This window comes from Anopheles bellator, chromosome 1 (assembly GCF_943735745.2).
Source record: "Anopheles bellator chromosome 1, idAnoBellAS_SP24_06.2, whole genome shotgun sequence".
NCBI lineage: Eukaryota > Metazoa > Arthropoda > Insecta > Diptera > Culicidae > Anopheles > Anopheles bellator.
This window is the reverse complement of record NC_071285.1, coordinates 57,739,680-57,762,059: the sequence shown is the minus strand read 5'-3', so window position 1 is coordinate 57,762,059 and position 22,380 is coordinate 57,739,680. Positions and strand designations below refer to the sequence as shown.

At 52.3% G+C, this 22,380-nt stretch overlaps 2 protein-coding genes across 2 annotated transcripts; both read left to right on the top strand.

Annotated features, from left to right (window-relative positions):
• The first annotated feature begins 438 nt into the window (after positions 1-438).
• Positions 439-8,594, top strand: LOC131215979 (endocuticle structural glycoprotein SgAbd-1-like). Its single transcript, XM_058210375.1, has 3 exons — positions 439-862; positions 7,627-7,640; positions 8,223-8,594. Exons 1-3 carry the CDS (start codon positions 439-441, stop codon positions 8,592-8,594), a joined length of 810 nt encoding a protein of 269 aa, XP_058066358.1.
• A 6,422-nt stretch (positions 8,595-15,016) lies between these two features.
• Positions 15,017-15,999, top strand: LOC131205814 (cuticle protein CP14.6-like). Its single transcript, XM_058198072.1, has 2 exons — positions 15,017-15,099; positions 15,309-15,999. The coding sequence occupies exons 1-2, from the start codon at positions 15,088-15,090 to the stop codon at positions 15,708-15,710; spliced, it is 414 nt and encodes a 137-aa protein (XP_058054055.1). The 5' UTR covers positions 15,017-15,087; the 3' UTR covers positions 15,711-15,999.
• Positions 16,000-22,380: the final 6,381 nt, after the last annotated feature.

Below are 22,380 nucleotides of genomic sequence, written 5' to 3'. Positions count from 1 at the left end.
GTCCTTCCCTAGCCGGCAGCGACAGGGCAGCGATATGACGTAAGCGAAAATATTAAACTAATCTAGTGAACCAATGTGGACGGTGTGTATTGGCGTTGCTAGGTTACGACGCGGTTGCTGTTCGTGTCGGTGGGGACTCCCTCCTTGCGCGAAAGGAGCCCGAAGTCGAGCAAGTGCCGGCACGTCGGCGAATGTGGGGATCAGACCGTACGCTGATTAAAACTGACCTCGTCAATCCTTTGGTGGGTTGATCCTAAAACGCAAGTCCCACCTGATGCAATAGTAACCGACTGTTGGTCGACGCGAAGTCGCCGGCTGTCAGTTGACCAATGGCCGGGTATATAAAGTGAAACGGCCATCGTAAAAAAGCCATCATTCAGCAAGTGTCCACAGGCTCATTACGATCGTCGACTGACTGTCAAATATATTGAACTGAAAATGTATCGTGCGCTGATTGCTACCATCGTCCTGATTGCGGCCGTCGCCGCCGGCCCCCTGGATCACCTGCACCAGCAGCACCCGGATGCTCATGCCACGATCCTGGCGTACGAGAATGTCCTGCAGGACGATGGCCACTACCACTGGAACTACGAGACGAGCAACGGAATCGCTGCCCACGAGGAGGGCCTCGGTGGCCACAGTGCCAACGGGGCCTTCTCGTACACCGGTCCCGATGGTGTCCTGTACCGTGTGACGTACGTCGCCGACGAGGCCGGCTTCCGGCCGCAGGGTGATCATCTTCCGACTCCGCCACCGACTCCGGAGCACGTGTTCAAGACTCTGGAGCAGATCCGTGCCAACCCACCCAAGGACCAGAAGGACTTCAGCCTCGAGGCTCTCGATGCTACGATCGCCCGGCTGCGCCAACACTAAGCAAAAGAAGCAATGTTTTTTCATCATTCACAACCATCGTTGTTACGTCATCCTTCTCATCGGCTGTTGTTTTGTAGTGAATAAGTAGACCATTTGAATGTTCTTATGTTTGAACCACCCTCGTTTTTGCGTTGTAAATAAATCTCACTCCTTTGAAACATACAATTTAGTATCGAGAGCATTGCTTCACCGCACATGACCGCAATTAATCGCCGGAAACCGTTATCCGTTTGACCGCTGATTCACTGATTTATCGGTCAACCTCCGATTCGCAGTCGATTATTTCGCTTTCTTTCGCATTAACTCCACAAAAATTCTTCCGCGGCAAGGTATTGAAACAAAAAGGCCACGGCCGGCCAGGGTGTAAACCCAGAAATCCGCTACCGCGTCGATCGGTAACTGCTGCAGTGACATAACTCATTCGGTGACCCATTTCTTAGACGTTGGTTTCATTTCTGTGGCACCCCCCGGCGAGATAATGGATTACTTCAATTAAGCGGAACGAACATACACGCGCACACGCATGTGGCACCCGGCGTACGCGGCAATTCATTTCCGTTGTCATCGTCGCCCCACTTCGCACAAAGTTATTTTCTCGCGATGCACCGTCGTCCGAAAGAATGTCTTTCGCCGTAGCCCAAAAATTCCTTCCTTGCCCGGGCCAGTGTAGCGATCTGTCGCGAGGAAAAGGCCAGTTCTTTGTCGCTTTGACTTGCGCGACCTGCGTCTGCGTGTAGCTTGTTAGTGCGGGGCACCACGCTGCGAGAGGACCTCGCACTGTTCCCGTTTTGGAACTGATCTGTGGGCTTAACTGTTGGAGCAAGAATGCGAAATCAACTCACTATGTTTGAGCTAATTAAGGCAGCATTGTTGTTAGAGTACTTTGTCGTTTATCACGATTAAACTATTTTTGTTGGTGACAATTTTTCCAACTAATTGTTAGTGCGGGAGCTAATTGACGGTCACATGCTAAGGTGAATCGTTCGTTCAACGTTCTATATATTACACAAAATATACAAAAGGAATGTAGAATTGCTTGGGAAAGTAGAAAATTGAACGACTGGCAGATACAGCGCCTAAATGTATGCAATTGTCTGGCAGCCGATCATCAGGTTTGAATCCGAGCTAAATGGTTGGTTCGAATTTAGACAGCGACTAATTAATTAGTGAATTGAATAAATTAAAAAAGGGAGTTAATTTTAAATAAAACTATTCCTTAAATAGTATTTTCAATTGAGCTCTGTTGGCTTATTGGGCTAGCAACAAGCTCATTTTGCAAGTAGTAATCTACCCTCCAAAACGGGCCCCATTGAACCGAACAAACAGTCTAAAACAAACATTCTTCGCCAAATGTTTGAAGAAATAATCGACCATTTTAAGAAACAGCCCAAAACGGACGTGTCAAATTTTGATTCCTAACGATCGGAATCGAATCTAACTTTCTTCAAAATTCAGGCCGCCATCTATTCATCACTAGTATCAATATTGGGACAGTCGTAAATCTGGCTCGTCATCGTCCCTAGTCTTTCTAGCTGCGAACGGTACGAACAAGAACCAGTTCTCTAGCGTCTGAAACCTCCCGCTGCGATGGTGGTGTAAAAAGGAATGCATTTTTAACGCGCTACTATATTTTGCACGGGTTCGTTCCTTTAACTGCCGTGCGGCCTTTCGAACGCGTGAAGAAGAAAAAACCGTACGGTCAATAAAACTGATTTATGCGAATCAGATCATCGGCGTCTGCTGGACGGCGTGGATTTGTTGATCGATCGAGCAAACACATCCCAGCCGTGGAGCGCAACGATCGTAAACGTGGTGACAGACAGAGTGCTGTGCATTGACCGTGATCGATCGATCTGCTCAAAAACTAATCCCCAATGCTAACTCAATCGCAGAGCTCCCGGTAGCTCGTGCCACAGATCATAATTGGGCAGAGGTCCGGTTGGTGGTGCATAAGAGTGGCAAGGTCGACCCCGATGCTCGTGCGACAGCTTAATTGGATCATAAAGATACTCTTTTTATATTACGCGCGCACAGTGACGGGAGGCCAGCCAAACTCGAGGCTCGAAAACGACTGTTGTTTGCCTGTTTATCTAACCGGAATCCGGTATTGTGAGCGATATTTGGCCCGGTGCTTATCGATCGATCAGTCATTTTCTCGGTGCTGGGACCGAAGTACTGGCCAGTCAATCATCTTCATCTTCCTCCGTAGTATGGGTTTCGATGGCGTTGTCTTAATCGTTTGCCTAAGCTCTTCCTGTTGATCGACAAACAGTGGGCATCGGTTTTATACTCTCGCGATCCCAACGAACCGGATGTGTTCGATAAGTTCAAGGTCCGATTGTCGAGGAGGATCGAACACGGGTTCGGAGTCTCACCTCGTTTTTGGAAATGTGCAAATTGTTATGTGATTGCCGTCGAAGGATCAACCCTTGCATCCGTTCGTCTCAAGATCGCCGTCAGATCTTCTTTTGGGGTGCATACTTTGCATACTATTTTAGGCTCTCAGACATCCCAAATACTAATCAGATGCAATTAGTGCCGCTTGGGTTTCAACTAATCAGCCACACGACACGCCGATGGGTCGATAGATAAGCGACAGAAGCGTGAGGAATTATCGAGGGTCGATCCGAAGATCACTCTTTTTGGGGGCTTACAATCGAGAGCAATAAATTCGCTATATTATTGAGAGCATATCTGCTGCCAACAAGCCAACACGGCCATTTTGGTTCCTTGCGCCAGCCCTGACGACCTGACAGATCCTTCTTCTTGTCCCTGTAATCAACGGAAAGGCCACACCATCCCCTGCCGTTCAAAATTATGAGTTTCCCCGCCACAAATCAAACCCCCCGAAATGGTGGTTGGTTGGACGGATAATGGTCGAAATGTGGGAGCGTGAAAATAAATCCCACCCAAAAGGGGGGGGCCCCATTTTGTATCATTCCGACCCCGAGGGGGTCGCACACTTCACCAATAAAATAATGAGCCCATAAAGTCGATGTTTTAATGACGAGCCGCTAATCGGCGGCACATTTATTTAAATGTACTGCGCCCCGGCCGGATCGGGTTTCGGGGCTCCTACCGGTGACCGCGAGGGATCCTGTGAGAGACCGATCCCTCGAATGGCACGGTCCATCGGAGTACCATAAATCAGGTGTCGTCACCGTCGCACAACCCGTGAAACTGGGCACCTTTGAGCGGTTCGAATGGATCACGGCCTAAGGTCGGTCTCCGTGATTTACGGCCGCGTTTAATCGGTTGGCGGCTAACGAGGAATCGTTTGCGGTGGTCAGGACATAAAATCCCAGGACACTGGTCGGTACTTAGAAACCTCTATTCGTAAGTTTCGATCGCAATTAGCGATTTGAGAATATTTGGCTTCATTTTAGTCGACTTTCACTAGAAATCCAGTCACCGCAAGGCCACGGGATCGAACTGGCTAACTCCTGAACGAGAGTGAAAACTAATACGACTCCGCGAAGGAAACGAACGCAAGCGTGCGGCCATCGCGCGTCCAGCGATGGCGGAACATAGAAACTCATGAAGTGGGCCTGCGATTTTACGAGCAACGGATTCGGAAGGTCGACGCTATTTCCATTCGTGGAAACTAGTGACCAACTAAAGGCCACCGGTCGGAACTTCGCAGCGCACCGTTGCAGATGGCCCCGGCAGCATTAAATGATGTGACTTCAACATTTAGCGCTTTTTGGTAAAATGTGGCGATAAAATTGTGCGAGAAACATATCGGAACCAATAAAATTCCCAAACAACCGACAACAAATGAGCGGAGGGGGAAACAATAGATTAACGCCAAGGCTCTTAATCGTGGGCCCCTAGCCAAATCCAAACAACGGATCTTTATGATCGGATCGTATCTCTGTTCCATGTCACACCTAATTCGATTAGGTTGTCGCCATCAACAAATATGAACACGCCACGATCGATCGATCGCGTGCCGGCCCGAGCCGTAAGTGACTGAACGCTGAAGGGTTCCATAACCGTTTGTAAGATGGGCCCTACTTAACGAGGATTAGCGTAGATCACTCCGTGGACTTAACACACTCGATCGATAAACACGCCTCCAAATGCGTCGCCTTATTGCGTTGCAAACTCTGGCACGACCGAACCGACCGCTTGGTGACCGCCAGGGACTTTTTGATCGTAAAAATTCGGCATAAAATAAGCGCAGCATAATCTAACCGCGCGCTGAGCTGTAAATCATATTTTGTCGGCGGATAATTTGAATCGCGCTCCAGGCCTGGCCGTTCGATTAAATTCATCCATCTGTGGAGCTGTGGAGCAATATCACCGTCGTCTGCCATATCATCTGCCGTCCTTGAGATCGCGGACGATCCTTGGCGCGCGCTTTTTATGAGGTCATCATTGTGAGGCGGGCGTGATACCGTGGGTGCCCGGCGGTGGTGAAGATGAAAAATGGCGTCCCCCGAACCGGGTAGCACACCCCAAAAGCGTATCCTTTATTGTCCGGCCGCCGGCGGTGTCGTCATCATCGCGCGGTCCGCCAAATAGAATCTGCCACCGAGTCGGCGGGACGATCAATTTGGGTTAATGAGCAGGATTCGGACCGGCCGGCCGGCCGGCCGACTGGCTGGGTGTTTTTTGCGATTCTCCGTGGTCGGTGCTATTTATTATCCGATGGCTTCGGGTTCATCAGCCCTAGGCGGAGCGCAAGAAATGGCACTTGCGGCCCACCGGCCCGAACTGCTCGATATCAACCGCCCGGAGCCAAAGTTCAAGGCTAATTGCTCGATAGCCTTTTGACGGGTGTTTTTATCACGAAAATTCGAACTTGTTGCCCATACTTTTATAGCCCAAGCTTGTAAAAGCTCCGGGTGGAGGCGCGAAAATTTAAATAACCCGCCGACCGGAGCGAGCTCCGGTTCCGCAATCGATCGCATCGCAACGATCGCACCGGCGTAATGAAAGAATTCCAATTACGGAACAATGGTGACAATAGGTTCTGGTCGAAAATCGAAAGAAATAATTAAGCTGCTGCATGACTGTGATTTATGTCTTCTTTCAGCCGATTCCGATCGCCCGGGTGTAATAATTGGAAGAAATAGCACAAATTAAGGTTCGTCGTCGTTAGTGTCTTCGGTTGCGCTTAAATTAGCTCCGTCTTAAAGCATAATGAATGGTGTTGAGAAAATGTAAAGCAAATTAACAGCACATAAAGTATGAACCAATGCGGCGCCGGTGGGTGAAAATTTACGGTGCGAACTTCTTACTGGCCCGCACGGAACGCCCTATTGTTTGTGTTATCATTCCGATTTTCGTTGCGCTTACAATGTGACGACTTTGTGAGTGGAGCGTGCGCGATGATTTATGCCCCAGTTCCTAGACGGGAAGGATACATTAGTGGCCATTCGTATGACATGACAGTAAACATGTAAATTTGATTTACGGAAAATGTAAAACCCGGGCTGCGGTCTGGGCATTCTGAACAGAAGCGCGGCAGAGGGTCACGACCACCGACCACGAAGAGGCTCACGATTTTGTCACTTTGTCACATTTACGGCCCTTTTGCCGATACTTCCCCAAACGATTTCCCAAATTGCACTTTAATTAAATCATCAGGAAACGATCACCCGAAACGGCGCTCATTGTTAGCCGCTGGCCGTTCACCGGTTTGGCTGACCTTTTTCGGTTTTCAGAACCCCTTTCCGACCAATGCTGATCGGAGTGTACCCGGGGCGAAGCGATAAAAGAAAATTTACGATGAGAATTTTCGGCATAAAAGCGGCCCACAGCTGCCTTTCAATGGGCGTCCTTCAACATAAGTGAACCGAATCGCGATCGCGCCCGATCGCGCGTTGGAAAGCTTTTCCTGCGTGCGGTGGCGATTCAAACTCTAATGTGACAGATCGCTCATCCTTTTTCGGGAGCGCTTTGAGTGGGACTACTAATTGGGGTCCACCCGTGTTGGGTGTAATGGATTATCGGCGCACCTACGCTACGATCGCTCGGTGAGTGGTCTAGTTGCGTCATCCGATGGTCAGCTGGCCCGGGGACGAGTCCCTTCAGAATCGACTACGCCTCATCGAGCAATATGCAAAACGCGAGGGTCCGAAATATCAAACGTAACTGGAGCTGATCGTGCCACGATCAGCGTTCGCTTCTTCAAACATGCCGCTGCTGCTGGGGATGGCGATGGCGATCATCACCACACCACACTCCGAGGGGCCGGTTGACGATCGTAAACAGTTTCAAGGGTGGGAAATTGGAACCGGGACCGGATGGCTCGGAACCTCGGATGAACCCGGCACCGCTAAACGCTAACGTTCATTCATCAGTCCCCAAAAATCAGAGGCAACTTTCTTGCACCGGCTCCAGCTCTTCTTCCGCGAGCCGGGGGCAGCATGAACCACCACCGTGGCCACCGATTGTTTTGTCGGTGAAGAGTTCTCTCTCTGTTACGAACTGTGCCCGTGCTGGAGGGAGATGAGTTGTGTGCGAACTGTTTGATTGCTGGAGACGATCTTTCGAAAAAAAGCGAGTGGGATACGATCGTTGTTGAATTTTTTGGAGTAGGTTTTTGGATCGGATCGGAACGCTTCTAGACGCGCGGGCCGATATAAAAAGATGTCTAACGCATCGTTCAGTCAGTCAGTCAGTCGCTTGCAGCTCCAGAACGACACCGAACCGTTGAAGTGAAACGAATCCTTTTGGGGACAGTTTGGAAGCCGCGTTTTTGAAAAGTTTTTGAAGCCCCCCCTCCTAGTAAACTGTGATTAAAAATGTTCAAAGTGGTGAGTTTGTGTAATTATTCATGCAAAAGTCCCAACTGGTTAAATGTGATTGAGAACTCAAGTTCAAAAGTGGACCAGACGTTTGATTCGAACAGAGAGACTGAAATGGATTATTTGCGAACTGAGAGACCCAAGGCAAAGTTCTATTGAAAAAGTGAATTTAATTAGTGAACTCCAAACTGACCGGTTCTTTGTTTTGGAATGCTCAAAAGTGTATGGAAAGGCTCCTGAAACTCTGCAATTAATTTCCTTCCCAACACGATGGTGCTTTAATTGGCAAACATATTGGAACATAAAACTGCTCGCTGCTGATCGTCCTTGAGTGTCCATTAGGCTTGTTAAGCCCTTGTTGCAAAACAATTAGCTTCGGCGACACCCTAGGCTAGATGTAATTGAACGTCATGAAGTGACAATCTTCCAAGTACATCTCGCCGGGTCGAAGCGAAGTCAGCGAAGGATCGGCTGTGATCATCACAAAAGTCGCCCCTTTGACACCTTGAATTACGCCGTGTAACGGCTCGGCCGCCGGTCCGGCTATTTAAATTAGTATTTAACGAGCACCTCTCGTTGACTTCTTCGCAGGTGATCGCTTTAATTGCCGTGGCAGCAGCAGTGGTGGTGGCCGCTCCGGCACCGGCCGCGGATGATGCGTCGGCCAACATTCTGACGTACGAATCGAAGCAGGAGCCGGACGGGGCGTACTCCTACAAGTACGCCACCAGCAACGGCATCCAGGCGGAGGAAAGCGGCATCGGGGGTCAGTCGGTTCAGGGGTCAGCCTCGTGGGTCGGTGACGACGGAGTACCGATCGTGCTGACGTACACCGCGGACGAGAACGGATTCCACCCGCAGGGAGTGCATCTGCCGACGCCACCGCCCATCCCGGACTATATCCTGCGGGCCCTCCGGTACATCGAGGCCAAACAGGCCAGCCAGAACGGTGGTGGGAAGTGAGCGGACGACGGCGGTGACGGTGGGGTTCTGGAGCGCAATACAAACACAACCACAACAGCATAGCTTTTCACCCAAAGTGTATTGGCCACCGATCGGAACTCTCTCTTACGAACGCACGCATCATACTATCGCATTACACTGGCCATTAGTGTGTTAATCTACGATACTCTAATTGATAAATATACTATTTTGTGTAAACATGTCGGTAGCAAATTTTCTTCCATGTCCTTGTGGTTCGAAAACCGGTCCATCCCCAGGCACTTTGTTTTGCCTCGTAAAGGTTAGCCACACCGGTGGTCACTAATTAAGTTCTAGGGTTTATTCGAATCGGGCATCGTTTAAAACGTCCACCGAATATGCCACCGATCGACGGTCTAAGTTATGGTTACGGGATGATCGCACCCCATCGACAGTGATCGTGGCGATTGGGTCGTGAAATTTGATCCCAAATCGACGCGGTTGACTCGCTTCTCGGCGGGATGCCACGGAATGTCGATGACATTCGGCACAGCCACCGTTGCGAGGCCAGACTGTCTGTCGACGGACGGTTGAGTGATCCGCCTCGATCCCCTGGCTCATTACACGGTTGATCGATCGATGCTGTTATAATTGGGGCGATTACCAATTTGTTGATAAATTCAACTATTACATCAAATCTGATAATTAATATAGGTTTTTTGAGTTGAACAATGAGCTAATGGAATTTTTTTAGCATTAAACGTTGAACTGCGACTTTTAAAAGGAGTATCACAAACAACTTTTATGTGTCCGACGAGAGACCGCCTGAGAACCGAGCGATCGATCGCACTGGAAATGGGTCGATTTGACCTTTCGCCAAATTCTTTTGGAAACTGGAATCACGTAGAGTGGTCAAGATGCTCGCCATCACACCGGAAACGATCAAACGGTTGATTTCAGCAAAAAACAAACGCTTGGACGCTTGCTAAAGTGAGTTAGTCCAACACAGATCATCCCGGGTGGCCTAAAAAAGGTTAAACTTTAATGAGCGGCAATTAAAATGGGTTAGAGCTGCAATTTGTTAACGTTCGTTTAAGGGGCACATATTAAGATATCATTTGCCTTTCCCATCCCAAACGGGGCCGTTTGGTACCTACGGCGAAACAATTTCCGTTTCACCGATTGGGTGTAAAATGTTCAGTAGCAACGATCGATTCCTTGGCACACGTTTTCGAGCCACGCGGCCGCGAGAAACTTAACGAAAGCTTTCCGATCGAAAAGCTGGCTGTTTTCAAAATGAATGATCTTGGTTGAATGGTTTTCGATTCGATTTTGAACTCGAAAAGGTCCCCACAAATATGTCACTAACAATGAGAAGGATTGAGGATCGCTCTAATAGAATTCCATTTCTAATTACATTTTAACGTCTTCCCAGTGTGCTTATTCGTGTAAGCGAAGAGGAATTCACAGTAATTTATTGAGCCGCTCTGAAAACAAATTTCAAAATATGAAACCCATCTAAAATCGGGGAAAGCTCCTCACTCTTAGATGGTTTCCGTTGGAGAATGTTCGACGGAATGCATAACCGACAGGCGTTTTTGATCCAATCAGCATTTCAAAAATTTAAAATCTCAAGAAATTTGAAATAAATTTAAAAATCTGAAGTTATCGTGTCTTGTTTAATGGCAAACGTTAACGAAGTGTACATCTAAAGTGTGTTTCAGTGTATTGGCCACGGTTTCGAGTTCGTTGCGCCTAATAATTTGCGTTGGCCGACCGCCGCTCTGATGGCGCAGGGCGGACCACCGGACACCGGATTGCGAAAAGTGCTGTACTGTGTCTGTGGTGAGTCCGTGAACCTTCGCCGTCCGGTGGGGCGCCCCGAGAAAGGAATGCAAGGAAATCGGCACCTCGCCGAGGGAGGACCAGAACTAAACGGTAGGCCGGCCGTGTCGGCCGGTCTTCGGTGCGGTGCGTTGTTGAAGTTGAACCAGGTCATCGTGTGACGTGATGGTGAATCTTCACTCTCCGGGATTAAATGTCCGGCTGTGAGGGGCGCACTGTGATGAAACGCGGTAACGTACGCGCTCGGTTGGCTCGGCCAAGAATCGTGAATGAATTGCTTTCGATTTCTGCACTAGAATGGGTCGCTCGGAGAGCGTTGTCGAAAAGCGGCGGTCGATCAAAATGAAGAGCACCGTTTTCACCGGTGAAGTAGGTCACACCCCTAACCCCTGACTGAATGACCCCTGCGTTGCAACATTCCCCAACCGGCCAGCCATCCCGCTAGCCGCTAGCGGGGTGCCTTGAACCGTGGCACCGATCGGCGTGCCGTGCACTTGGCCAAGGAGTTTGGCCGGACTCGGGCCGGTCGTGAAACGTGGAATGAGCGGCAGAAACGGAACGCAGAGAAGCAATCGATCCGTCGTCACCGGCGTCGGTGGAGATTCCGTGAACGCTATGCTAATGAGCGGCGAACCCCAACATTGTTGCGGGCCGCATCGGTGCGCATCGTTTGATTTGACCATTTATCGCGTACACGCAAGGCGACGATGGTAATTTGTAATGCCGGCGGATGGAGCCGCTGTTCGAATTGGATAATTTTGTGGACCACTGCCGGAGGGTGTCCGGAGGGCAAAGGACGCGTGTCGCGAGCGCAGCGAAATCATTAATCAGCAATCAGTCGGCTTGAGTCGGGCCGGTTGAGGTGAGCTTCTATTTTCCCTCAGCTCCCTCAGCTCCATTGCAAACCGATTAACGCGGTCCACAATGAGAAACTGAGACCGCGTCCTTCATCACTAAAGATGGCAATTTTGGCACTCTTCCGGCCGATCGAACCGATTTTCTATTTCGGAAGCGATCGAAAGCGTTGGCGCTTCCGAGGTTCGATTACGGCCGATTACCGGGGGGAGGGGGGGCTCCGTTTTCGGCTCATTTGCATCGCTCATTACGCGGGTCCACTTTCGGCCCGGAGCCGGCCATCGGTTGAGCAAACGGCAATCTTACGCACCACTAGCTGCACCAGGCTCCGAAAGCGGTAGCCGAAAGGTCAAACAGCATGATTTATGTCCACACGCACGCGGGTTAGAGGAGGTCGGCCGGTGCATGTTGGGGACGCCCCGTCGTTGCGCTTTTTGGGGGTCCGTTGGGGCTTTTTTGACGCAACACGCATCATTTCATAACGAGACATTTCACTGTCCCTCACTCCCACAGGGCGGCAGTGTCCAGCAATTTCCGTGTCGACCCTGAAACCCGGCACGGATTTAGGTTGCCGCGGGACACATAGGTTGAAAGGTCACTTTCCGTGTGCCATTTCATCCCCGAAAATGTGCAGCTTAAACTCTCTCTCCCTGTCTCTGTGTGCGCCGCACTTGACTCCACACTGTTCCGGAGCGCGCGATTTAAATGTCAATTTTCGATTCAAGGACACCGGACGGGCCAGGTCTTGACTTCACTGACGTCAACCCCAAACGGTCAGAAGTCACCGATCGGTCGCTCACCGATCGGTGCATGCTGGGGATGCGCCGGACCGAACCGAAATGTCAAGCCAGCGACTGCGACGGCCCCTTGAACCCACGGGGTGCCGGGTGGACTAGTACTGCAAGGTCGGCGCACTTGAACGTGCTAATTGCGGGCCCCGATCTATCGGCCGAGTGCTTGGAAATCTGCAAAGAGCCACCGCCCAACACGCCCAGCTCCAGGCCAGGCTGACATTCTTCACGTCTCGAAATGTCATAACGCTCCACCGGAGCTGCTGCAGTGATGACCTTTTCGTGCCAAAAGTGACTTCCAAAAAATCCATCAATTATCCGGCCTCATCTCTCTCTCTCTCTCTCTACGCACCTGCGGGTCCCGCCGGGTCTCTGGACGATGTCAAGCTGATTTAATTTAATTTTGGCATTCGGTGATTAAAATTTCGTCCATAATGGGCGAATCGGTGTTCGCGATGATTACGATCGTCATCGAACGCCCGTGATCCGCTTTCAACGGCACTCAGCGCCGGCAGCCGCGGCCTGATAACTTAATCGCTTTTCGATAATAATGCTTCGCTCTTCTTCGGCGGCCGGCGGCAACGAAGATGATTGACGGTAATTACGGGCGGACACAGAGTGAGCTACTTTTCGTCACCCAACCCGGGTGTCTGGCGATCCCGCTCTCGAAACACCCGGTTGTGGCAAAAAAAAAAAACGAGCGTTGCGAGCGAACCGAGCCGGGCCCGTCAGATCAGTGTTGAAAAAGGGTTCGTCGCTTGGGCCCACCGTTCGCTCGGCCAACTCTTTTGATGGGCTTATTTTGAAATCGGCCGTTGGCCGCACCGTCGGGCCCCCGGGTATAGAAATTAAAGTTTTATTTATGCATCGTGTCCCACACCCGTGTTTCTCATCACCGTTGCTTCACTCCGTTGCGTGCGAATTAGCATTCTCGGGCCGAAAGCGGGCCACTCGTCTCCCGGGAGAGTCCTTCTCCCGAGGTCACCCGAAATGCACTCTGTGCGCACCATCAATTAGCGCACCGTTCCAAGGCACAACCGTCCACACCATCGATCGCCATCGATCGATCGCTGGCCGCTGCTGCTTCCTCAAACAGCTGACGTGCGCCCCGGCGTTACGCAACATTTCCAATCCAACCAAATATTTGTCCAACACGTCGAGACACGGTGGACGTCGGAGGAAGCGAACAATGGTCGAGCACGTAGCTTGGCCAGCGCATGATGAAATATTAAAATTTATTCCGAAAAATTATGATAACCACTAATGTGCTGGTGCGGCCGGTGGGACGGCCGAATCCCTCAGTTAGCCGTCAGGATGGGTGACGGTGATTTTCTGACACCGTCGTCGTCGTCGTCGTCGGGGTGTTGGGCGGTCATTTTCGGTGGTGTTGGCATTTATGACGACCTTCAGCACGCGTGCGGTGGCATTTCGGCATCCACTGATTTGCTGACCTCTGCGCTGCGTGAGGGCCCTGCGAAGAAAAGGGAGCGAAACGTCTGCCGGACACATTAGAGTTGCGATGGCAGGGGTTGCACCAAGAACACCAGGAACACAACTGCAAACTGCTGGCAGAGATCACCGGCTAGGTCACCGGAGGACGCAACCCTAAGACGATCGTCGCCCTCCCTGCGTCGGTTGCTAGCCTTGGAAGGGTTTAGATGGTTTTTGATTTCGGTGGTTGCCACCGGCGGCCGGATTAGATTACCGTCCCCCCCTCCCCCCGTAGTCCCTGGCGGGTGGCGACGAGGGCAAGCAACCGATACGGCCGATACGGCAACGGCCGTAAACCACAGGCCCCCCTTGGGTTGGAAATAGTAACGCGAAGATAAACACCGATCGACCGGTTCCATCCGATGATCACCGGCCCGGGTGCTGTTATTTTAAGGCTATTTTCGCGCGACGCTTCGGGCGCTTGGGCTTAAAAATAAATTGATTTTATCTTCCCCTGGTGTCCCCGGATGATGGATCTTAAGAAGTTTTAATTTATTACGCACGCGTGATTAATCGATGGGCCGTGATTAATTTTGGCGCGCATTCGCTTAGGAACATCCTCGAATCAATCGGCCAGCTCGCAGTTGGCAGCAGGTTGCGACGCGGAACGAATTAACCCCCTGCTGTTAAATCCACCCGACTGACATTGATCTTGAATTTCGACGATCGACGGACTCCATCACCGGCCGGACGGTTTGTGAAAGTAAAAGGGCATCGCGCGCGAGGCTGCCTCCGATCGTGGACCAAACATCCTCATTAAGCCCCATCATCATCAGCAGCAGCAGCAGCAGCCGGAGCACTTTCGGACCGATCAATACATGGAAACGGTGTTTCTCGGTGTTGCGGCCGACACTTGTCACTAGGTCGCGGTCGCTTCTTCTCTCTCTCTCACTGAGGACCCCTCTCGGGGACACGGAGTGGGGTCCCACAGGCAAGAAAATGGGTGGAAAATTTCGGTGGCTTGAAGTGGGGCGCCATCAAATTTTGACGATCACCGTGGCCTTCACGGAGGGGGAGGGGGGGCATGGAAACAAGATCGGTGATGATCTTCACACATGATCATTTACGTGCCGATTTTTCCCCGCGTAAATACGCATTCGCAAATGCCACCGGCGCCCGGAGCGCGGCCGGAGAAGGTGACTCTCCGGTCGGTCGGAGTGCGTGGAGTCTCTAATTTTACCGACGACGACAACCACAACCACCACGCTGATCCTCTCGGGTTGTGGAAATGGTTCGCGCGAGGTGGGAATCATCCAGCGAGCGAGACGCACGATCGACTAGGGACTGAGACGCCAAGGTGGCTGAGGGTTGAGTGAGAGGTGCCGAGTGAAAGAGACGCTTCGAAAGGTTGCGGTGAAGATGCCACCAAACGAACCGGAGATGCTGCTCGCGCCCGGGCGCCCTTCTCTCGCGGTGCGTCAAGATCGCGGTGCCTCACGCGCTATAAAAGCGTTCCGGCGGACGATAATTGATATCAGTTCTCGAATTAGCCTTTATCAAAGCACACCTCAGCAGCAGCAGCAGCCGTCCGTCGCTTAGCAACCAACGCCACAATGTTCAAACTGGTGAGTGTCCTGTGTGCCAGTGTGCCAGGAGCGGTCAGGAGTACCGAGTAGAGGAAGTGAACGAAATATGGACATTCTGGAGAGCCTCCCGGGTGGCCTCCCGTTACGTGACCGAGTGTGACAGAGACAGAGAGATGCGTGACGGATTGTGTGCGAGTGTGTGAAGTTCTAGTTCGTAACGTTCTATGCGTTCTCTGCCCGCTTTCCAGTTCGTCGTCGCCGCCGTGGTTGCCGTGGCCGCCGCCCAGAACCCGCAGGATGCCCAGGCTCAGGTGCTGGTGTCGGATTCGGCCGTAAACCCGGACGGCTCGTACAACTATCGGTACGAGACGAGCAACGGGATCCAGGCGCAGGAGAGCGGCGTCGGGGGCCAGACGGCGCAGGGTAGCTACTCGTACACCGGGGACGACGGTGTCCAGTACCAGGTGACGTACGTGGCCGACCAGAACGGCTTCCAGCCGCAGGGTGCCCATCTGCCCGTCGAGGGACCCGCTCCCGAGCACGTCCTGAAGACGCTCCAGCTGATCCGTGCCAACCCACCGCGTGACGACCCGAACTTCAGCCTCGACGCCCTGGACGCGGCCATCGCGCGGCTGAGCGGCAAGAAATAGGACGGGCCAGCCAAGGAGCCAGTCATTGCCAAGGTCTTCCAAGGTGTTCCAGCCTGGACACTGGAACTCAAGTCACTATCGAGCGGAGAAGAACCCTACCTGACGCATACTCCAGCCCCGACGTTTAGGACGTTGACCGCCCCAATTTCCTCCTCCTTCTACATTCCCCACCTTCTTTTTCTATCAGAAGCCATAATGTCCCCACTCTTTCTGTCCACCACCCGAAACACAGCACGAAACGTCTGTAAATAGTCCGTTGCTAGTTTGTAAATAAAACAATCGACTTAAAACAACACCTTAAGCCCGGCTTCCCGTCAACGGGGATGACGCACTCCGAAATTCGGGCCAATCCGTCTCAAGGATGCACCACTCTAATTGGTGTCTTTAGCCACTTTAGCTCATCGAACACCGTCTGTGATTTGGTGACGGGGGGGGGATAGATTGATTTGATCGATCGTCGTTCGATCGTCTTCACGCTCAAGGACCTCCAGACGGTCGTAAAGCGTACGGCCCGTTCGCTGACGATGTCTCGCTAAATGCTAAACGATCGATTAAGAGTCCGGCGGCCAGACGACCAAAAATAGCCACCCAAAAACAGCTCCCCTTCGAGGCCACCCGGGCAGGGGGTCAAAGATATTAATAGACACTTTGCGTTCGCCGGAAGATTCGGATTTTTTGTAGCACGTCGGGTGCCGTTTAGCACTATCATCATCTTCCGAGCGTGCTTCCGAGAGGGCACCCCCCCCCTGGATGCCGGGCGAGCGGATGTAATCAAGGTCAAGGTTTCACAACACATCTCAACACCTGACGTAACTGACGCAGCTGCGCATTTCCTCACACGCTACGCGATCGCTACGTTCGGGACACGGACACCACACCGAAACATGACAGATGATCTCCCCGATCCCACTTTCACTTTCCAGCCGCCACAGGCCAGACCCGGCTCGCGTTCGGTTCGGTTACATAATCCCCGGGATGGCGTGGGTCGACGCGGCCGATACCGACTGATCTGCTTAAACTTTGAACTCGTCTCGGATTTGTCGGCCGTTACGGCAGATATAGCCCGTGGGTATTGCCCAAGCATTGCCCAACCCAACGGGGGCTTTATCACGGACCTCTCCGTCACCTGACACTTCAGGTCGACGCACGATCGGCTGTATTTGGCTCGGACGCAGGACCCCCATTTTTGGGGATCCTCCACTGCATGATTGATAGTTCAGAAGTGCGCGTGAGGAGCCTTCGGAGCTGACTCACGGCGAGTCGCCGATTCGGATCGATTCGGCGATAAAAATAGAAACCTTTTAGCTGCCGTGGGCCCCTGAGGCCCCTGAGACACAAGGTTCTTCGGTGGGATCCTCTTCGCCGTTGCTAATAATAAGCTAATCGCTTCATTCTGCGCTGCGCTGGCCGCGTATGCTCCGAGCCGGCTCATTGTGGCTAATGATTACTACTATTCGCTGCTCCATCCGACGACGAGTCCAGCCCGGGCTGACCCCAAACACCACCCGGGGCAAGCGTGTGGGCGCTAAGAATTGCGCCCCAAAAACCCGATTGCCGCAAACCGCAGCGGCCAATGAATAAAGTATCGCACAAAATGAGACGATCATACGGGGCTACGGGTGAAGCTGCGATGCTGTAAAAGGCACACGGAATGATTAATAATAAAATATCACATATCTTCATTCCGATCTGGCACCGCGAAGGGACCCTACCAGTGATCGAGTGATGTAACTGGCGCGTGCTGGGTGTTGGTCGTGGGCCGGAATGTCAGGGCGGCTTTTTGGGTCAAGTCGGCATTTTTCGAGGGTTTCCAGGCGCTAAGCGGATCGCGCTGATCCTCAAACAGCGCCGTGCCCGGAAATTGTCCGCCGCCATTTTTACGGCTGACTCATCAATCGTCGGTGTTGCGGTTTACCCGTTACTCGTCGGTTCTTTAGCTGTCGCCACCGTAACACCCGCTGGAGGGGCCCACGGCTTTCCGGCAGCTGCTCCTGACTGGCGCTCATAATTCCGAGCGTGTCCATTCGAGCGAAGTCGGGCGCTGAAGCGATCAACGCCCCAAGATTAGCTCACCTTTTTCTGAAGCGGACCGCCCCGGCCACAAACTGGAGTGGCCCTCCCCGCTTAAGGGAGAAGCCCAAAACGGAGGATCATCCAGCTGGAAAGCGGCGGCTTGTATCAGTCAATCAAACCGACTGCCGGGCGGGGGCCCCAGACGGGGCCCTGTCAAGCCCCGTGTGCCGTCGTGCCATTTGCATATCCCGCGCAGTGTGAGCTAATACATGCAAGTGACGGATTGTGGCGCATTGTGCCGCCAGAGAGCAAAGGGCTTCTAGGAACTGGCGCAGAGACAGTTTCGAGACAGTAAAGTGAACGGCAGGGCGGGTCGCCATGTGTGGCTCAACTTCCTTGTACGGTCTCTGGTAGGGCCCTTCGGGTCTCCGGACCTATCAAATGGGATGTGTTCTTTGGGATGTTTTAAATGACCCATCTTGTACCTGTAATGCTCTTCCAGTACACCGGACCTCATTTCGACCACCAACTGGGTTGGGGTGGGACAAATGGAATCAATTAAAAGCTTATGCCAGCCGATTTATCGCCACCTTCCCCCCGGCGGGTGGCTCATTATCCGGGGCCATCCGCCCCAGTGGGAGTCCGATGTCTAGGTGGCACTTCTAAACCGAAGCGCTCGGCGAGTCGGCGAGGGCAAAGAACGGCCCCACAGACAGCACGCCAAGGACGAGCGACGATTGAAGTATTGGCCGTACCGTTTTTATTGATCGCTTTTGACATCGGCGTACATCTTCGGCGCACACAAGAAAGACGGTCATCGTCGAACCGAAACCGGTTTTGGGGAGCGAAGGTGGAAAATACTGGGTCCCCCCGGCCTCGGTAATCGGATAGGCGTCGCGGGGCCGGGGCGTTGTTCACCCCGGCCCGAAAACCCGTCAACCTTTGACCGGTGTGCGGTGCGGTGCGAGATTAGAGATGATCTCTGGCCCGCTGGCCGTTGCGGTGATTCTAGACGAATTTGACTCCGAAGCTTGACCGGTCCGCGGGCTCGGTGTCGATGCAGATGGCCGATGCATCAGGCGCAAAGTTTAAAGTTGAAAACGTTGCAATGAGGGGCCCCCCCACAGAACGTTCGTGTTGGGTAACCCGAAAAGCGGTACAGCTGATCGTGTGGCTGCTGCTACCGTTTGGCCGCCGAGAAGATCGATCTATGCGCCGGAGCCCCCGGAGAGGTCATCGAGCCCCGTTCGTAGCTGGTGGTGGCCTAGCTTAGCATACTAGGTTGTTCAGTAAGTTCAGTTTTTATGGTTTAAAATTCACTTTTTTGTTCAGCCGGGTCTCCCTGAACATCAATGCACTTGATCCTACGAGACTCCAATTTAAGAATTCCATCCCGGAAGCGAAAAATTGGAATGCCTTCAAAATATGCTCCCATAGCTGTTATGACGTCATCATTTGATGAAAAACGCTTTTCACGCATGATTTGCTGTGGGTTTGAAAGGTTTGAGGAAGTCGCTAGTGGACGGTGGAAATTCCATCAATTCGAAGATTTTCTGAACCCAATACTTGAGTCAAAATATTGGTTATACGGCTCAATGAGCTGTTTAGGTCTTGTACTAAACCTCTTTCAGTAATTCGACGATTTTCCAACAATCTTATCCCGTATTTTTCTACGATTTCGGGTGTTGTATCTATTTTGTGACAGTTTGACGTGGAAGGTTTTTTTCGCCTTGAAGGCTAGTACGACCACATTTAAACTCAAAAACCCTAATTTTGGGCCTCTCTAATTGAACACGAAGAGTTTTTATACACTTCCAATAATCGTTCGTAAATTTGCTTTGCCTTTAGACCTTCCAAAAATGTAATACTAATCACTGCAAGATACTTGATTTTTTCCGTTGTAAAAAATACTGTAACGCGTCGATACTAAATGGCTTGTAAAAAAAAGAGACCGGTTGAAATGAAACTTCACAAAATTAGGCTCGTATCATCGCTCTCTGGTATCGAGGCAAAAAACATTTTGAACAACCCAGTATTACCCCGTCGTCCAGCTTATCTGCGATGGGTAAAGTGATCGTCGTCTTAAGCTCGCTGAAGCCCCTAAGACGATCTGCCTGCGACTGGGCTGACTGGCTAACGGCGGGCTGCGGCAAATCATAAAAATCTTGCAGACGAACGCTACACGAGCCGAAACGGCACGCATGTTTATCGTCGCCGCATGTCACGTAAATCACGCCGGACGCCACCGGGTGGAAAATCCGACTTCGCAATCAGGATGGCGACATCTTTTGCGGCCATTTGCATCTGCGGCACTGTTCTCGTTCTCGCAGCGCCCAGCGCCACTTCAAATGCCGCGGAGCCGATGCCGGAGCCGTTTCCACGGATTAATGAACCCCTCACCCAGACACCCAGTAAAGGTCACGCAAACGATCGCGGGTGATGACAAATTCCAGGGCCCGCCTTCATTCTTCCTGGTATCATATTTCTCACCGGGGCCGCCTGAAATCGATAAATCATGCAAGGCCGATCACGGTGAGCCCGACGACTCGGTTTCGGCTACCCACTGGTCGGCATCCGCGGTGCGGTGTCCAAAACACCGCGAGCCACCTCCGGCGCACGAGATCGTGCCGGACTCCGGATCCGCTTCCTCCGGCCGGCTGACATTTAGACGGAGGGCAACAATCCGATTAGCACCTCCATTCGCGGCGTTCTGATTAGAAATTGCGGGTAAATTACACGCGAAAGACCAACGAGTTCGTTCTTGGGCCGGCCGCTTCAGAACCTTCGATGCGGTGGATCCTTCGGTGTGATCTTTTCCTTTCGGCCGAGCCAGCCCAGTTCAATTATGCGGCTCGATCCTCGGGCCCCGTTTGGCGTTACGGTAATTCTTGGCGAGTCGGCGCTAAATATCACCGTGAGAGGTGGCCGTGGGCTTACGCATCCCAGCCACCGCCGGCGGCGGTGGCGGTGACAGCGCCGTCGCTTAGTGTGACAGCATAATCATGGAGACCGAACCCGGCACGGCGTAACTGAAGATGATCGACGGCGATTGTGGCGTACCCAGTCAATAACAAAGATCGGGTGGGAAATTTGAGCTGCGCCAGGGGCCAGGGCGCCCCGGTGTGCCAACCGACTCAACTCGAGTGACATTTCGGAGCAATTGAGGTCGGTCGGTTGCGCTGCCGGTAGCCCTGTGTGCGGTGTGTGTGGGTTCTGCGGTTGGGACACCTCTCCCCGGTTGGGGCTGACTAATGTGTCGACCACCTTGGTGATCATATCGCCCATTTCCGGAACACGGCACGGCAGGTCCGAGCGAGATGAGCAATAAGGCGCCGGCCAAACCATGTCAAGGGTAGGATATTTTTGGAACAACCAAAGAGGCTAGCGATTCCAATTTTGGCTGATGAACGCGTGTTTTAGGAGACCCCACGGCGATGCTTTTTGAACGAGGAAGCAAACCCTGCCAACGGCCGCCATTGAACCGCCGGCGAAGGGGCAACGGTTTTCGGGCAGAGCCCTTCCGACCGCCGGTCGTGCCCGCGATCGTGCCCGTGATCGCGGGCGACCTTGCCATTTTCAAACATCAACCCGTATTCGGAGCGAAGAGTTCTAGTGGCCACGAGGCTCACCCTGCTGGGAATGCTCATGTAAAATTCATAAACCGGACACCGGACCTTAGCAGGTGGCACTCGGGAGATGGACCGAGCGAAGGACCGCACAATGTTGCGGCGCATCGTGAGTGCGAAATGAAGATACAAAGTTTTCCGCTCCGGCGGCGCCGCGTCTTCGTCGGGGCTTCGGGGGACTGGTTTGGAGTGGATTTTTATCGTGCCATGCTTACCATGCCTCGCACTCGGCCCCGGCCAGATCACCAACGGATGACCAACGATCGGTTGCTTTACGAGCGACAGGTACTGATGTGACAGTCAAGTTTGTCGATGAGGCCGATGCCGAGCTTTTAGTGGTTATTTAATGGGACCCCCTCGCCCCGCGCCAAGTGATCGGCGTAAATTTAGTACCGTGAGATATGGGAGGATGTGCCGTGTCCTGGTGGCGAGATAGTGCGCAGCCTCCGCCGCACTCGGATTAAACAATAAATAATGGCAAATGGCAAAGCAGAACCGACCACCTGCCAATGTGGCCAATGTGGCCAGCTTAGCAGGTTTTAACAGGTGAGGCAAGGTTTTCGTTTTTTCGTATCAGCAGCGCCTGAAGGTAGGCAATGCACGAAACATAGTAACATCCAAGCGCGCCTAAAGGTATGCAATAGGGTGCGGCAACATTTGCAACGATATCTTTAAGTGCACTTTTGAAACTTTTATTACAACTTAAGAGCATCGTAGTAGAAAAACCAATAAACATTTAACAGCGCGCGTGGCATTTAAGCGGAGGGCGCAGAAATACCAAATGGATGTTGGAGCGCTCTTCAGTGCAGCGCAGCGATTGGAATGGAGTTGATTCGGCCAGACCGCGGCCAGCATTGCATACGCTGGCAGTGCAGCCCGATGGACGTGTGCGTGACACATACACAAAAAAACCAAAACGAAGAAGCACCACGCGGCCACACTGCACTTGTGGGGTTGAATCATATTTCAGGGCACTTGAAAGATGTGTCCCAAGATGCCGCTGCTGCTGAGCGCGACGACGACCCGTGCAG